Source organism: Empidonax traillii, unplaced genomic scaffold (genome assembly GCF_003031625.1).
Source record: "Empidonax traillii isolate 1590-97213 ecotype Southwest subspecies unplaced genomic scaffold, ASM303162v1 scaffold120:size1031401, whole genome shotgun sequence".
Taxonomy (NCBI): Eukaryota; Metazoa; Chordata; class Aves; order Passeriformes; family Tyrannidae; genus Empidonax; species Empidonax traillii.
Window position 1 is genome coordinate 918,300 of NW_020955313.1, and position 14,380 is coordinate 932,679.

General features: G+C 35.8%; 1 protein-coding gene across 3 annotated transcripts in view; it reads left to right on the forward strand.

Annotated features, from left to right (window-relative positions):
- The window catches only part of ELOVL7 (ELOVL fatty acid elongase 7), a 31,642-nt gene extending 17,276 nt beyond the window's left edge, over window positions 1-14,366 (forward strand). For all 3 annotated transcript variants that reach the window (XM_027883194.1, XM_027883195.1, XM_027883196.1), the window contains exons 2-8: window positions 3,693-3,786; window positions 5,714-5,904; window positions 7,489-7,569; window positions 8,129-8,185; window positions 9,898-10,003; window positions 12,403-12,539; window positions 13,927-14,366. In XM_027883194.1, the coding sequence (XP_027738995.1) occupies window positions 3,723-3,786; window positions 5,714-5,904; window positions 7,489-7,569; window positions 8,129-8,185; window positions 9,898-10,003; window positions 12,403-12,539; window positions 13,927-14,130 (840 nt within the window). In that variant the 5' untranslated portion in view covers window positions 3,693-3,722 and the 3' untranslated portion in view covers window positions 14,131-14,366. The remainder of the gene's footprint in view (window positions 1-3,692; window positions 3,787-5,713; window positions 5,905-7,488; window positions 7,570-8,128; window positions 8,186-9,897; window positions 10,004-12,402; window positions 12,540-13,926) is intronic.
- The last annotated feature ends 14 nt before the right edge of the window (window positions 14,367-14,380 follow it).

The following is a 14,380-nucleotide window of genomic DNA, read 5'->3' on the forward strand; positions in this document are numbered from 1 at the left end:
TACTCTGCATTGGTGAGGCCACACCTTGAGTATTGTGTTCAGCTCTGGGCCCCTCAGTTCAGGAAGGACATTGAGGTGCTGGAGCGGGTCCAGAGAAGAGCAATGAGGCTGGTGAAGGGACTTGAGCACAAGTCCTATGAGGAGAGGCTGAGGGAGCTGGGGTTGTTTAGTCTGGAGAAGAGAAGGCTTAGAGGTGACCTCAGCACTCTCTTCAACTACCTGAAGGGAGGTTATAGCCAGGTGGGGGTTGGTCTCTCCTCCCAGGCAACCAACAATAGGACAAGGGGACATGGGCTCAAGCTCTGCCAGGGGAGGTTTAGGTTAGATGTTAGGAAGAAATTCTTTACAGAGAGGGTAATCAAGCATTGGAACAGCCTACCCAGAGAGGTGGTGAATTCACCATCCCTGGAGGTTTTTAAGCAGAGATTGGATGTGGCCCTTAGTGCCATGCTATAGTAATTGGAGTTGGATCAGGGGTTGGACTTGATGATCTTGGAGGTCTTTTCCAACCCAATCTATTCTATGATTCTATGATTCTATGAAAAGTGCTGAGGTACTGATTCTTTAAGCACTTTAGCAGGTATATAAAACAAATGTACATTTTTGTGACTGAACTCTGTCTGTACAAATGTGTATGAGTTTATAGCGTGAAGAACTAAAACTGTGTTTTTAACAAATGGCTTTCTCTGGCCCCAAGTCTTTGTCCCTTCAGGTAAACTATTTCCAGTCTCACATTTAGAAGACAAGTTCTGTAGCCTTCAAAATTGCCAAACTTTTTGGAAGATTGTATTATGGTCAAAGCATTATCAGGTTACTTCTTAACAGCTGTATTGTAAAAAGACAGTCTTTCAAAAATGATTTGTTTTTTCTTGATGAAGCACAAGCTAGTTGTTCATCTTGTGTATGGATATGTAGTTTTCTTTTTTTTTTTACTCTTCTATTAAAAAAACAAACAAAAAAACCAAAATGAAGCCTTGATCATGTTATTTTCCAGTATGTATGAATTTGTTTGTGAAATAAGTAAAAGGATAAGACAAAATATCTTCCATGCTGCCATTGACCCTACTTTTGTAGGTTGTAAGCAAACAACTTAACCTCAAAACCTAACATTATTGTAAACTACTGTTCATAGAAATGGAAAGGAAAAGTGAGTAGCTAGTTAAGGAAATAAATTGTAAAGCACATTGAAAGCGAAGTAATAATGTCATATATGAAAGTTGGTTTCAAATCTTTTAACTGTAGGAAAGTTTTGAACAGCATGGTCTTTTTTTGCACACGTTATTTCTACTCTTAAAATAATTGGGTTTAACTTACTGAATTTTGCTTACCTTTAGGTTCAGATTAACTGATCAGTCACTGATTTCTACCTAGTACATCCTTCTCTCAACTATAGTTACTGAACTTTCCAAATAAGTTCAAGGGAAAGGAGCTGCAAGTGGGGTTGCGGGAGAGTTGGGGTGTCAGGAGAGGTGGGACAAGGTAAATGGCAATATAAATTGCCAATTAATTTAAAGCCAACATCTACACTGAATTTTCTGGATTTTTGAGAGCATATTTTTAAGAAGTAGATACTTGTATACCTTTAGTCTTGGTCAGCATGTTGAGCTAACCAGTCCAAGTTCCAGTAGCACGAGGGTGGGAAAACTAGCATGAGTAGCAGTGAAATCAATAAACTATTTTTCTTATTGAAGAACCAATTAAATATAATGTGATTATTTGTATTCAGTGAATATATTTGTTGAAAAATTGAACCATATTGTGCACAAGGTGTCTGGGGGCTTTGGTAGAATATTATTGTAACTGCTGAATGAAATACCTTTAGTTTGCAATGCCTTGTCTCTGGATAGACTGTTCTCGTACATCTGAAATGGAAAGAATACTGGACTAAAAAGATAACTTTTTTAGGTAATCAATCTAAACATTTAATTATAGTGATTATTTATGAAGTAAAGGTTTTTTTAATGCTTCCTCTCCAGCACCAGTTACAGCTGAATTGCTTGGCTGTCACAGATGGGCAGTCTGAAGTACCTGGTGTTCAAGACAGGGTTGAATTTATGCATGTTTGATATCATCAATAGTGTGGCTTATGGAGCAAGATGGCAATAATATTTGTAGTTTGCCTCTAACCATAAAATCTTTTTGATCCTGTGATTACTAGTGCCAAATGGAAGAGGTCCCTTGAGGTTTCCATTAGAAAAGGAAGAGGATGCCCCCTACTTCCAATCTTGCAAGCATCTTTATAAATATAGATCTTTGAAGCAAATATTGTAATATGAGTGTATGGCATGTGAAAATGGTCAGCATGAAGGCAATGGTGTTGAGCTGGGAAATACTGATACAGGAGGATAATATTTCTAGAAAATGTGAATGTCAGAGACTTGCAGAAGGAATATTTTCCTAGTGTGAAATTAATAGTGGTTTCAGATATTCAGAAGCACAGGACAGAAGTGCAAGCAGGGAAATAAGAGGGTAGCAAAATGAGAATTAGGACAAAGTAGATCAGATGAACTCTAATGAAGGTAGGCTTGTCTGTGTTGGATCTTGTGATGAAGGATGAGTGTAAGGGCTAAAAATTCCTGTGAAATGGCAGTGAACAGGGACCTGTGAAGTGGAGATGTGGGTGAAATTATTTTTCAGAACTCTTAAGGTGAGAACAAATGAGAAGAGATGATAGTGGAGAGACCTGAAAATGCATTATGGTCATGAGGGCAGAAGCAGCTGTCCAAACCTGCATCTGGTTAGCCTGGAGGAGATGCAGAAGGGCTGCCAGAGGAAGGGATCTTGTTATCAAGGTGTAGTGCAGCCTGAACTAATAAAGGTGAATATAGTGTGAAGATTGCACAGGGGTATGGAGAGAAATCATATGGTAAAGTGAGACACTGAGTGGGAACAGGAGGGACACCCTTTAAATGTGCTGGGGTTTTTAATAGGTATTTTCTAGGGGAGATGAGGCAAGAGAAGAGCTGGTGAGTACTTGATGGTGGAGAAACAAATGAGTGTTCATGTAGGTATACTTTGAAAAGTTTTACATATGTGGGAGGTGCTGCATGCAGAGTGGATGTGCTGGATAATTTTTGTGAGTTAATGGTATTACCATTTGTACTGTGACATTCCACAATCCTGGTGTGGAAACAGTTGATTCATCAGAGTGGAATTTGCATACTAATTATAACATAACTAATTATTGTATTTAAAATGCATATGCTGACATATTGCTAGCTTTTCTCCTTCCCACTTACCTTAGAAATACTTCTTAGTTAGAAAATTAATATTATTTTTCAATAATAAATGTTGCAAAGCTGAACTCCACATATCAGTGACTTGGACTTTAAGTGGAGATGGTAATAAAAATCAATTTAAGTGTCTGTTGTTTATTCATATTTGTCCCTTCATTGTAATGGTTAACCACAGCAAGGTTTCTCGAGATAAACTTTATGGCACGGAAACACCTGGTTTGTATGCATAGATTGCAAAATCATGTTGTTGTGCATAACAGCTCAGCTATAAATTAGACCCAAGTATAGTGGGATGTGGTCAGCTAACACTTTTTGATCTTATTTCACATGTGGTGCTCTGTAAGCCCTCTCTGTTTTTTACTAATCTGTTTCTTGAAAATATTTTCCATAAAACTTTACTGATCTCTATTTTATTGACAGAAAACCTTATTTCTGTTTTGGTTTGCTTTCCTGCAGGCAGCATCATAAAATCTTTATCAACTGAAAATGGCCCTTAGCAATCTGACTTCAAAGGCTGTACTGCTCTATGATGAATGGATTAAAGATGCTGGTGAGTAATTTAAGTCTGCCAATAATTTTGAATAGCAATGTGCTCTTGACTAACTTAAAAGTAGCTTTGTTATCCTGTGAATTTTTGTTAAACTTGTCAGTTACCTATTGACAGAGCAGACTATTTCTGCATTTTAAATAGGAAATAAGCAAAACTCAGGTATTTCATGGGAATAAGCTGACAGTAAGTAAAATGCAGACAGTTATTCTTCTGTAAATGTTATTAGCTTGACTGAATATATAATTTACATTTCTCCTGTGCTGCTGAATATAAGGTTTTAACTCTTTTTCATTATCAAACAATTGGTTTTTATTGGTTAATTAATGCAGGTTCATGATGTTACTGTATTTTGCTTTTGCAAAGTGAAAAACCCCAACAAATCCAAAGTTTCAGTGTTTTGAAATTAATCCTCAGAGTAATTAACCCTGTCAAAGCTCTATTTTGAAAAGGAATGTCAGTTTCTTGTTGCAGCTAGTAAGGGATATTAAACACACCTTGCTTTTATGTTGTTGTTCTATATGTTTATCAAAAACCAACAGAGAAGATCTCAGTTTTGGAGTTAAGACCCATCTATCTTGGTCTTTCTCATTGTGGTAGGCACATTAGCCAATTCCTGGGAAAAATTTGAGAAGCAGTTAAAGTTTGATAGATAAAATTACCGATTATCTTTTTCAGCCTAGCTGAGCACCTTTCCCCTTGTTCTGTAGAAACACAGCATGCAAGTGAGAAGGAAGTTTAATCAGTATGAATCAGATGAAGTGGATTGGGATGGAGCTGGGTGATGAAGGAAGCATTTCTGCTGCTATGTCCATGACTTCAGAACTTGAGTTCCTTGTCTCCCTGCCCACCAGTGCTTGTATTTGGCATTTTGTATCATACTGTTAGTGGTGGAGCATGCTTTCCTCAGGATCAAGCTAGGAAGAACAGTAGAAAAGGTTTGGTAGGAGCAGTGCAAGGGTGGATGTTGAAAGAGCAGTCAGTTATGAAGAGCTGGTGATTCTGGTGATTCTCTTGCAGTGCACACAGGCAGATTCTGAGTGCTGTGGTTCACAATCCTTGTTATCTGTGGGCAGCAGCACTGGCACATTACAAGCTGTGAGCAGCATTATAATGTGCTTTCCTCCTCAGTCTGTTTTTACACTTCCAGTGGCTGTAAACCACATCAGAGGGTTTCATGGGTGATAGGTTGCTTGAATGCTGTGGGTTGAAAATTTGCTGACTTTAAGTGTTTGCCTATGAATTAAACACTTGACAAAAATTGCAATAGTATAATTTCACTCTTAAAATACAGCAGCAAACCATGAAAACAGCAGTTTACTGAGTCAGTATTTAAGTTTGGGGTCATTCTGAAACAAATCTTCCAGAAGTCAGTATATAAAAATCAAATAAAAAAATCACATGAAGCTTGTATCAGTTCTCCTGCTTATGGAGAAACGTGGAAGTCTTTGGTGAGCTGGGACTTGGTGATGAACCACGAAAGGGTTCAGTGGAGTCATGGTGATACTTGGATGGAATGCCTGCCAGCCTTAGCTGTAGGGAGAGGGAATGGGGTGTGCATATAAGAAGGTGTCTCTGCAATATATTTCTTTGGGGTAACTGGAGAGGAACATGCAATACTTGCTTGATATATTACAAATTCCTTCTAATATGAAAGTGTGTGTTTTGTGGTGCTGTAGAGACAGAAGGTCACATCACTTATGATTCCGTGTCTCCTTTTCATTATCTGTGAAGTACTGATGCAGAAAAAAGCATTGAAACCTACAGATCCTCAATCTTATTATCCAATCAGTATGGATTTGAGGTGAATGGACTCTGAAACATGATTGGTTTGACAGGAAAACATAAAGCATTAGGAATTAAATACTTTTCTGTAGCTTTTTTAGTAAGGACTAAATCTCATTTCGTTTTTTCTCTCTTCCCCCTCTAGATCCAAGACTGGAAGGTTGGCCACTCATGTCTTCACCTTTTCCAACAACCTTTATCATTGGAACCTACATTTATTTTGTTACTTCCTTGGGACCCAAACTTATGGAAAATAAAAAACCTTTTGAACTCAGGCAGATAATGACCTTTTATAATTTTAGTGTGGTAGTCCTCTCTTTATATATGACTTATGAAGTAAGTACTACTTTTGCTTGTAATGTATTTATATATTTCATGTCTCTAGCTAACTTTTAATAAATCTATTAATATAACTCCCACTCTGCAGTTCTCAAAAAATATTATTTCAATGATTGTAATTATATTCCTCCAAGCAGTATGCTAAACTAGTGATTCTTGAAAAAATTCAGATTATTGTGCCAAATTGGTAGGACATGTTTCTTGTAGCTCTTGCTTCTTGCACGAATTTGATCAGGAATTACGATGAACTGCTTGGCATTTCTTTAAACCACTCTAAAGGCAGTGCAGCAGCAGCTACTCTGTGATATGATTGTACTGTGGAAAGTGGTGGGTAAGGTGCATGCTTTTGCTATTTAAACATCACTTTGCAAAATTGCCAAACTTCCTTTTAAAATTTGGTTCCCATTTTGGTTATAACCCTCAAAAAATCCCCAAAACCAACCAACCAACCAACCAAAAAAACCACACAAAGAAACAAACAAACAAAAAACCCCACTTCTGTTAGTGTCTGACATTACCACAGTATTCAATTAGTCTGCTGTCAAGACTTCCATATTACAATTTCTTGAAAGAATCATGGACAAAGTGTAACAGATTAAATTTCTGCTATTTTCTGGTAGTCAGCAAGAAGCTGATTCTTTCCCTCTTTGGAACCAAGTAATTTGGTAGGTGAGTTAGTACTGTGCTGTCTTGGTGGTGTTCCAAAACTTATTTTCTTTAGGCAACCAATTCTTTTAGGAAGTTAAAAAGACTAAAGTCCTGCATCTGTTAAGGGAGATGAACCTCTTATCATGCATGAGAGGATAGTGATGATGAGAAGCACTTTATAAACAGATATAAAATACAGTAGTTGTAGGGGCTGGTAGTGGAATGAGCCAAATGTAATATTAATAGTGTTGCTCGTGTCCAAAGAGATTTATTATATTATTATATTATATATATATTATTTAATATATTCTAAGAGAAAAGATTAAATGATATTTGGTACATACAGTCCTTTGTTCATGTGTGTGTTCTCATTGTAGCTTCTGATCACTTGTATCAGTGAAAGACCAACTGAATCACTCAGTTTAACTAAGGAAAAAATTTAGAAACTGTGTTATTAAATATGCATTGTGCATATGGATTTGTTCCTTGTCTTCAATGATAATTAGCAATTATAGATTTTTATAGTGCTAGTTTTGTTAGAGTAGTAAGATGCTATGTTGGATTCTTTTCAGTATTAAGATGGTTAGCTATGGTTTTGTGGTCTGATTTACACAGTGAATTGTTTTTTAGCATTGGTTTTGAGATGAAGCTGTTTTTCCTCTTCAGTCACTAATGCTGAAATAATGGGTGTAGGAAGAAAATTCCTGTCTGTAGGTGTGGTCTTGGAATTAGGAATTCATTAATCTGCAACAGCAAAGGATTTTGTGGTAGTTATCCCACACAGAGGTAATTGATTGACAAAGTTACTTATTCAACATGTTTTTAATATTGTTTTTCCTCTCCTGCTTAGAGATTGTCAAAGTAATCCAAAATAAATGAATTTTTCAAAGGAAATAAAATAAATTGTTGCCCTTTCCCTTTTCTTTGCTCCAGTTTCTTATGTCGGGTTGGGCCACAGGTTACTCGTTCCGGTGTGATATTGTTGACTATTCAAGGTCGCCAACTGCTCTAAGGGTAAGTTGCCAAACACAAAGCTGAATTATTATCATAGAACTATAGAATGGTTTGGGTTGGAAGTGATCTTGAAGATCCTCTAGTTCCAACCACCCTGCCATGAGCAAGGACATCTTCCACTAGACCAGGTCATTCAAATTAGTATTGTTATACACTGACTTTATTTTCAGAAATGCTTTTTGAACAGCCTTCTTTTTTTGAATGCACTGCTGTAAAGTTAAATGCACCATGTGGAAATGCCCTTTTAGGTAATGTAGAGCATGTGAGATAACTGGATGGGTTGGTTAGTTGGGACAAAGAGGCAATGAATTTGTTGCTTGTTCTTCTTGGTTTTAAAATTCCTTCGAGATTTATAAATATTTTGTGTGTTTAAAGAAAAATGAAGCAAACCATACACTTAAATATTTCTGTCAACCTTGGGACACCACTTAACCTGATGCTTTCCTTTATATAATTATTTACTTTCCTGTATATATTTATTTGTCCTGCAACTGCTTAGTTTTGTTTATGACTGTTATGATTTGACAGCTTTTTTTTTTTTTTTTTTTTACTCTTGCAGATGGTGCGAACTTGTTGGCTTTACTTCTTTTCCAAGTTTATTGAATTATTAGATACTGTAAGTATTTGTAGCCTAATAAAAGAAATAGTGATGTTTCCTTTTCACAATAGAAGAACTAGTGCTGTTGAGCACTGGGGGTATAAATTGCTTTTTATTTAGCCCTCCAGTCTTCAATCATTAGAATACCATCCAGGTGTCTACCCTTAATAACTCATCTGATTGTCCTACTACACTGTCATTCCTTGATTATCAAGAAAAATGTTAATGAGAGAACATAGCTTTAAAAATTTAAGAAGACCAGATAAATTGTCTGTTTAACTAACCTGTTATGCTATGAATACACTAATCTGTTATGTTATGGCAATGCTTGTCTCAACACTGCAGATAAAAAAGAGTTCATTATGCTGAATATACTTTTTCATATCATATTCAGATTTTATCTTTCCCATTCAGAATATTATCATCATCAGCTCTGAATACAGCACAAAGTTGCCATACCTACCTTCTCTAAATTCCTGAGATTGCCTTGAGGGTCATGGTTATAGAGGTGTTTGATGTCAGGCTGACACTCTAACCTTTTTCAAAGAAAGTCTGAGCAGCAATGCATTGAAACAGAATGCAGACCTCGCTCACCACCAGCAGCCATCTGCCTTTCTCTCTTCCCAAGACTAACACCAAGTAGGGTTGGCTTAGATATTTTCAAACCAGCTTCTGAGTGCTGGAATCATCTGCAGTTCTATTTGCCACCAATACTGGTGGTTCAGGAGCTGACTCCTGAGCAGTGAGGATACTCTTTGAGCAAAGTTAGCCATCTGACTTTCATTCTGCAAATGCTCATGATTCAACACTGAAAGATCTTACTGACTAAACGAAATGAAATGGTAATGGAAGGGTCAGGAATGCTAAAACTGGAAAATCCTGACAAGCTTATTCCTCTGTTTGCCTTTATTCCCCACAGGTTAGAGTGCTCCTTTTTAATTAGTCTTGAAGGTTTTTTTTTTTATTATTTTGCTGTGTTTGAATCCACACAAGTAGGTACTTGTTTCTCATCATATTTTGCTTTTATTGCAAAAATAATTTCTTAGCTGTATTTAAATCTGCTGATTCCAAATGTTTTCCCAGCAAACCACACTTCTTCTCTTCTGTGTTTATTTGCTTGCCATCTGATACTACCCTTTGCATGACCTGACTTCTCTTTACAGAATTTTTTTTACTCTGTCTTCTCTTAACTCTTCCCTCAATGTCTGTCCTTTAAAATATGGCCTGCCAATATCAGTTAAGAATGCCTGCGTATACTCTGTCCAATTTTGCTGTTTTCCAAGGGTGGCCAGGTCAATATTCATAATAAATTGCTATTTCTCTGTTATTTTCTGCTATCTCTATCTGTTGCTAATCCTTCAGTTAATCTTCTCAAATGGCATTTCATTAATAGTTCAGAGGACTTAAAATCTGATGCTTCTAGAGACTTCTCAATCCAACCAAGTCCATCTTACAGTGTTGTTGCACATGTAGGTGATGGCTCAGCCTTGAACATTTGGTTTCAAAGCTTGCACTGGCTTTTGAGACTTCTCAGGATTTTACATACTGGTTTTAATTTTTTTTTTTTTGAAAACTAGTCTGTATATTCAGACTCTCAGTTTTCCTTCGTCTCCCAAGACTGCAATTGCAAAGAACTCTTAAATGTGAGCGACTGATAAATACAGTTTTTTTTAAGTATGTTGGACTTGATTATTTTCTGTAACATGCTGTTCATTAATAATCTGTTTCAGATATTTTTTGTGCTGCGTAAGAAGAACAATCAAGTTACATTCCTGCATGTCTTTCATCATTCCATCATGCCATGGACCTGGTGGTTTGGAGTCAAATTTGCTGCAGGTAGTGGAGAGAGAGTTGAGTTGGAGTTGAACATATCTTCTGGTAGTAAAAGTTAACTACGGTGAACAAAAATAAAAAAAGAACAGAATTAAACGTCTTGCAAGCATCAATGATTTTAAATTTAGATTTCTGCAGTATTTTATTGAACAACTGAGATTACCGTAATTATTTAAAAGGTTGGAGACTATGCATTTTTCCTATTTGACAGCATTTTGTGCAGTACTGATTTCTTATGGGGGGGAAAAGCTGCAGAGGAGAGAGTTATATATAATCAAAAAGCACTATTACATGAAAAAGGCAAGTGATAGTAAAATCGGAAGCGCTGGAGGAGATGCATGAGGCAAATAACTCTGTTAAAACTACTTCAAAACCATTTATCCTCATGAAATGTTTTAACTGTGTTGTGAGGGAGGACTGTTCTCCTTATTTTTTCTGTTTGAGAAATTATTCAGTCTTTGTTGCAGTTACTTTTACTGGCTTTAGGTAGTGTGAGTGGGGTTTATTTACATATAATACTTTGGCTTTCACAAAGCTACAGAAATATTTTTCTAGATTTTCTTTATTAAAGAAACATATTTGAATTGTACTGAATTGAAATTCCTTGTCCACTACCGGCTTACCTTCACTTTCTCCTTTTCTGCTTTGTGTATCTATGCATGCATCTTCCTATGTTATATTATTAGTGTGGACCACTAATAAGTACAGCTTGCCATGACAATAATCTGATAAGAACAGAGTGGAGAAATGCACAGCCAATTTCTGGGACAGTTTAGGCCTTTTTAGGAGTTTTTACTGAGGAATAGGGAGGGTTGTTAATGTTTATTCCCTTATGTTTCCTGACAGCATGTTTTGGATTATTTTGTCCCAGAACATTGGTGATGGATTGATGAAGAGAATAATTTCTTATTAATCTGATCTGTTAGAGTCTGTTTTATAAAAACAAAAACAAAACCTGGAAGCAGTCCAGAATATGTGCAGATGGGATCCATTGAATCTGTCCAGTGTGCAGCTTTTGCTAATGTGTATATATATATATATATATATATATATATATATATATATATATATATATATATGATATACTTCTACTGCATTTGTTGAGTTTCTATTATTAGGAAACTGGTGAATTGACTATGTAATTCTCAAATCTTTCTGAGTAACTGGTATTAAGTTAATGACAAAATTGTGAGTAGTTTTCTCAGCATACACTTCAATGTGTTTATAGGTTTGCAAAAGAAAACCTGCAGCAAATAGCAGTCTCTCCTCTTCAACCTTGAAAATTTTCCACTTAATAGGTGATTAACTTTCTACCTTTTATCTGGATGTTAGATCAGTATACCAGCTGCAGGCTTATGATTTTGCATAAGATTCAAATTTCCCATGTGATAACTTGACAAATACTTTCAGCAAAGTGTGCAAGAATTGTTTTGTCCTCTGCTAGTAATAGTTCCTCTTATTCATGCAGAGCTGTGTTTACTCCAAAAACTCTATTGCTTATCTTTACACTTATCTTTCTAAATATTTTTCTGTTTGATAACTTAAATTTTTTCCAAGAATTTAGTCCTGCTGATGATTACCTTGTATTCAGTTTCATCACTGTTTCTCTTTCTAAATAGCAGCATCTATCAAGTTTTCAACCTGTTTGTAAAAAACCAATACATTTGGATGGAGATGCTGATTATTCTTTGATCGGATATACATAGAGAATTGTAACATGGTGCTTAGTATAGTGTTGCTTTTTGGTGCATATTGCACTGTTGATTAGGTTGGGTTTTTTCTTTTTTCTCTGCTTTAACTATTTATTTTTTCTTCTGAATATTCACTGTGCAAGCCAAAAAAAAGTATGTATGTTTGAACTGTAAGAACACTCAAATTATTTTTAAAAATACAAATAGCTAAGTTTCAAAGAAAGTTTGCAATTACAGCTGGAGGAGTTATGCTCTATCAAGCTGGAAGAGTAGTGTGAGCTACTAAAACCACAAAATATTTTATTTTTAATTCAAATGATTCTTAATGGGAAAATAGCACTCTTTTTTTATCACTAAATCTCTCCTTTTATGTATTTTTTTTTAATGCTCAATATTTTCATGTTCATATTTCTCTTTCTTATTTCATTTCATATTTCTCTTACTTTGCTGTCTGCTGCTTCTTGGATCACTTTTACCTCTAATTTCTTGCATTCATTAAAATTCTGAAGTAATTTATGAGATAGCAAACTGATATGATCCCTCAGAACTGATATCAACCCAATTCAGGGTTTAAATACCTTGAGGATTAGTCAAAATCTAGTTTTTTTGGTACATGTTTTTCCTACTCTTACTCAAAATATCTGCTAGAACCTGAGGTAGCTTTTTAAATATCTGATGCTATACTACTGCTATGTTTTGTTTTTTTTACAGGTGGTTTGGGAACATTTCATGCTTTGTTGAACTGTATTGTCCATGTTGTCATGTACACTTATTATGGAATCTGTTCTTTGGGACCAGCCTACCATAAATATTTGTGGTGGAAAAAGTACCTGACAACTATACAACTTGTAAGTAACTGTTTTTTACAAATACAAGTCTCAAAAATGTGATTGTGGCTGACACAGACTTAGTGGAATAAATTTGTACTTTTAGTTATTTATGTTCATGTGTGTGAGTTACAGTTGGTACAAGATTTATCTTTTAACTGAGAAAAACAAAAGGTATGAGCTCTCCAGTTATATACTTAAATCTACTGACTTCAGCATCCACTCTAAGCGTGGATGTAGACACATGAGCTTTTCAGTTATGCAGTACTTGGTAAATATGTTTACAAAACTCATTGCTTGTATAAAAATTATTAAAATGTAAGTTTATACCAAGAAAATACAATTAATATACAGAATACATATGTAACTAGTAGTGAGGAAAGGGAAAAAATATTTCTTTTGAATTTCATGTCTGTTCTTTCATAGAAAATGTTTATGTTTAAAGAATTTAGTCACAGCATCACAGAATATTCTGAGTTGAAAGAGAGACACAAGGCTCATAGAGTCCAGTTCTTAAATGAAACTGGATCAAATCCACAGTCTTGGCGTTAGTAGCACCATGCTCTAACCAACTGAGCTAATCTCACGGTCCTCTCTTCACCCCAGAGCATTACAAAATACTCTTGCAGTAATTACATTGTGTTTTATCAGCTCTATATCACTTTCAAAAGGTTATGATTCTGGGTGATTTTTTTATGCCCGTCTTTAATAGCTGGATTTTCGAAATTCATCTCTTGGCTAAAAAATTGGCTTATCATGAGCAAGGATGCTAATAGAGGAGGGAGAGGACCACCCTGTCTCCTTGCACGTAGGGCTGATGTTAATAGAATAGTTCATGTAACCATGTGCAACTCTGAACAATATAGCTTGAATATTTATAACTCGGTCTTTTTGTCTTGGAGGCACTATCAGTGGACTATTAACTTGGAGTTCATGGGGAATACTTTTTTTGGTCACATGCTAGTGTCCAGGGAAGGTGGGAATTCATGTTCCCAAACCCTGTAATGGTTGTTCTTTCTCCCCCCGCCTGGCTAATTTCTCTAAAGGAGCCTCCCATTTGTCACTAGTCAAACACTGTTTGCCTCCTTCCTTCTTCTCTGAACTGACCAGAGTAGAATCCCATTCTCCTGCTACGAGTTTCTCAGTGCTGCTTGTAATTCAACTTGTCCCAGAACTTTTCTTTCTTTTCTCTGTAAAACTGTTTTTCAGTGGAGTAATATTTTTGGAGAGGGGCTGTAAAGGGGATCTCTGTCATATTAAGAAGTTGTGTTGGTGTCTCTGTTGCTCCCCACTTTCCTCCAGCTCCACTCCTCCTATCTGTTTTCATGCATACAAGTTATCCTGATTTTTTTTAAAACTTCTTTAGTAAGTATGTAATTTATTTAAAAAGTACTTTTTTTCCCTCCAGGTCCAGTTTATTATGATTACAGTTCATATAGGACAAATCTACGTCATGGATGATTGTCCGTACCAGTATCCAATTTTCATGTTTATTATTTGGCTGTATGGCTCTATGTTTTTAGTCTTGTTTCTACACTTCTGGTACCACGCTTACACGAAAGGACAAAGACTACCAAAGATGGCAAGAAATGGGATCCACAAAGATCAGTAAAACAAATTCTTGTCTCTAAAACCAAAAAGTATATACGTCAAAGGGGAAATTTGCACTACTTGACAATCAAGATATTTAGGTGCGCACACTACATGGTGTATATTTTTTATGTTTTCTTCCAAAACAGAATTTGTATTTTACCATAAGTTATTTGGGATTCAGAATATGAGGGCTGGGGGGAGCACTGTGGATCTCTGATTAAAAAAAAAAAAAAAAAAAAAAAAAAAAAAAAAAAAAAAAAAAAAAAAAA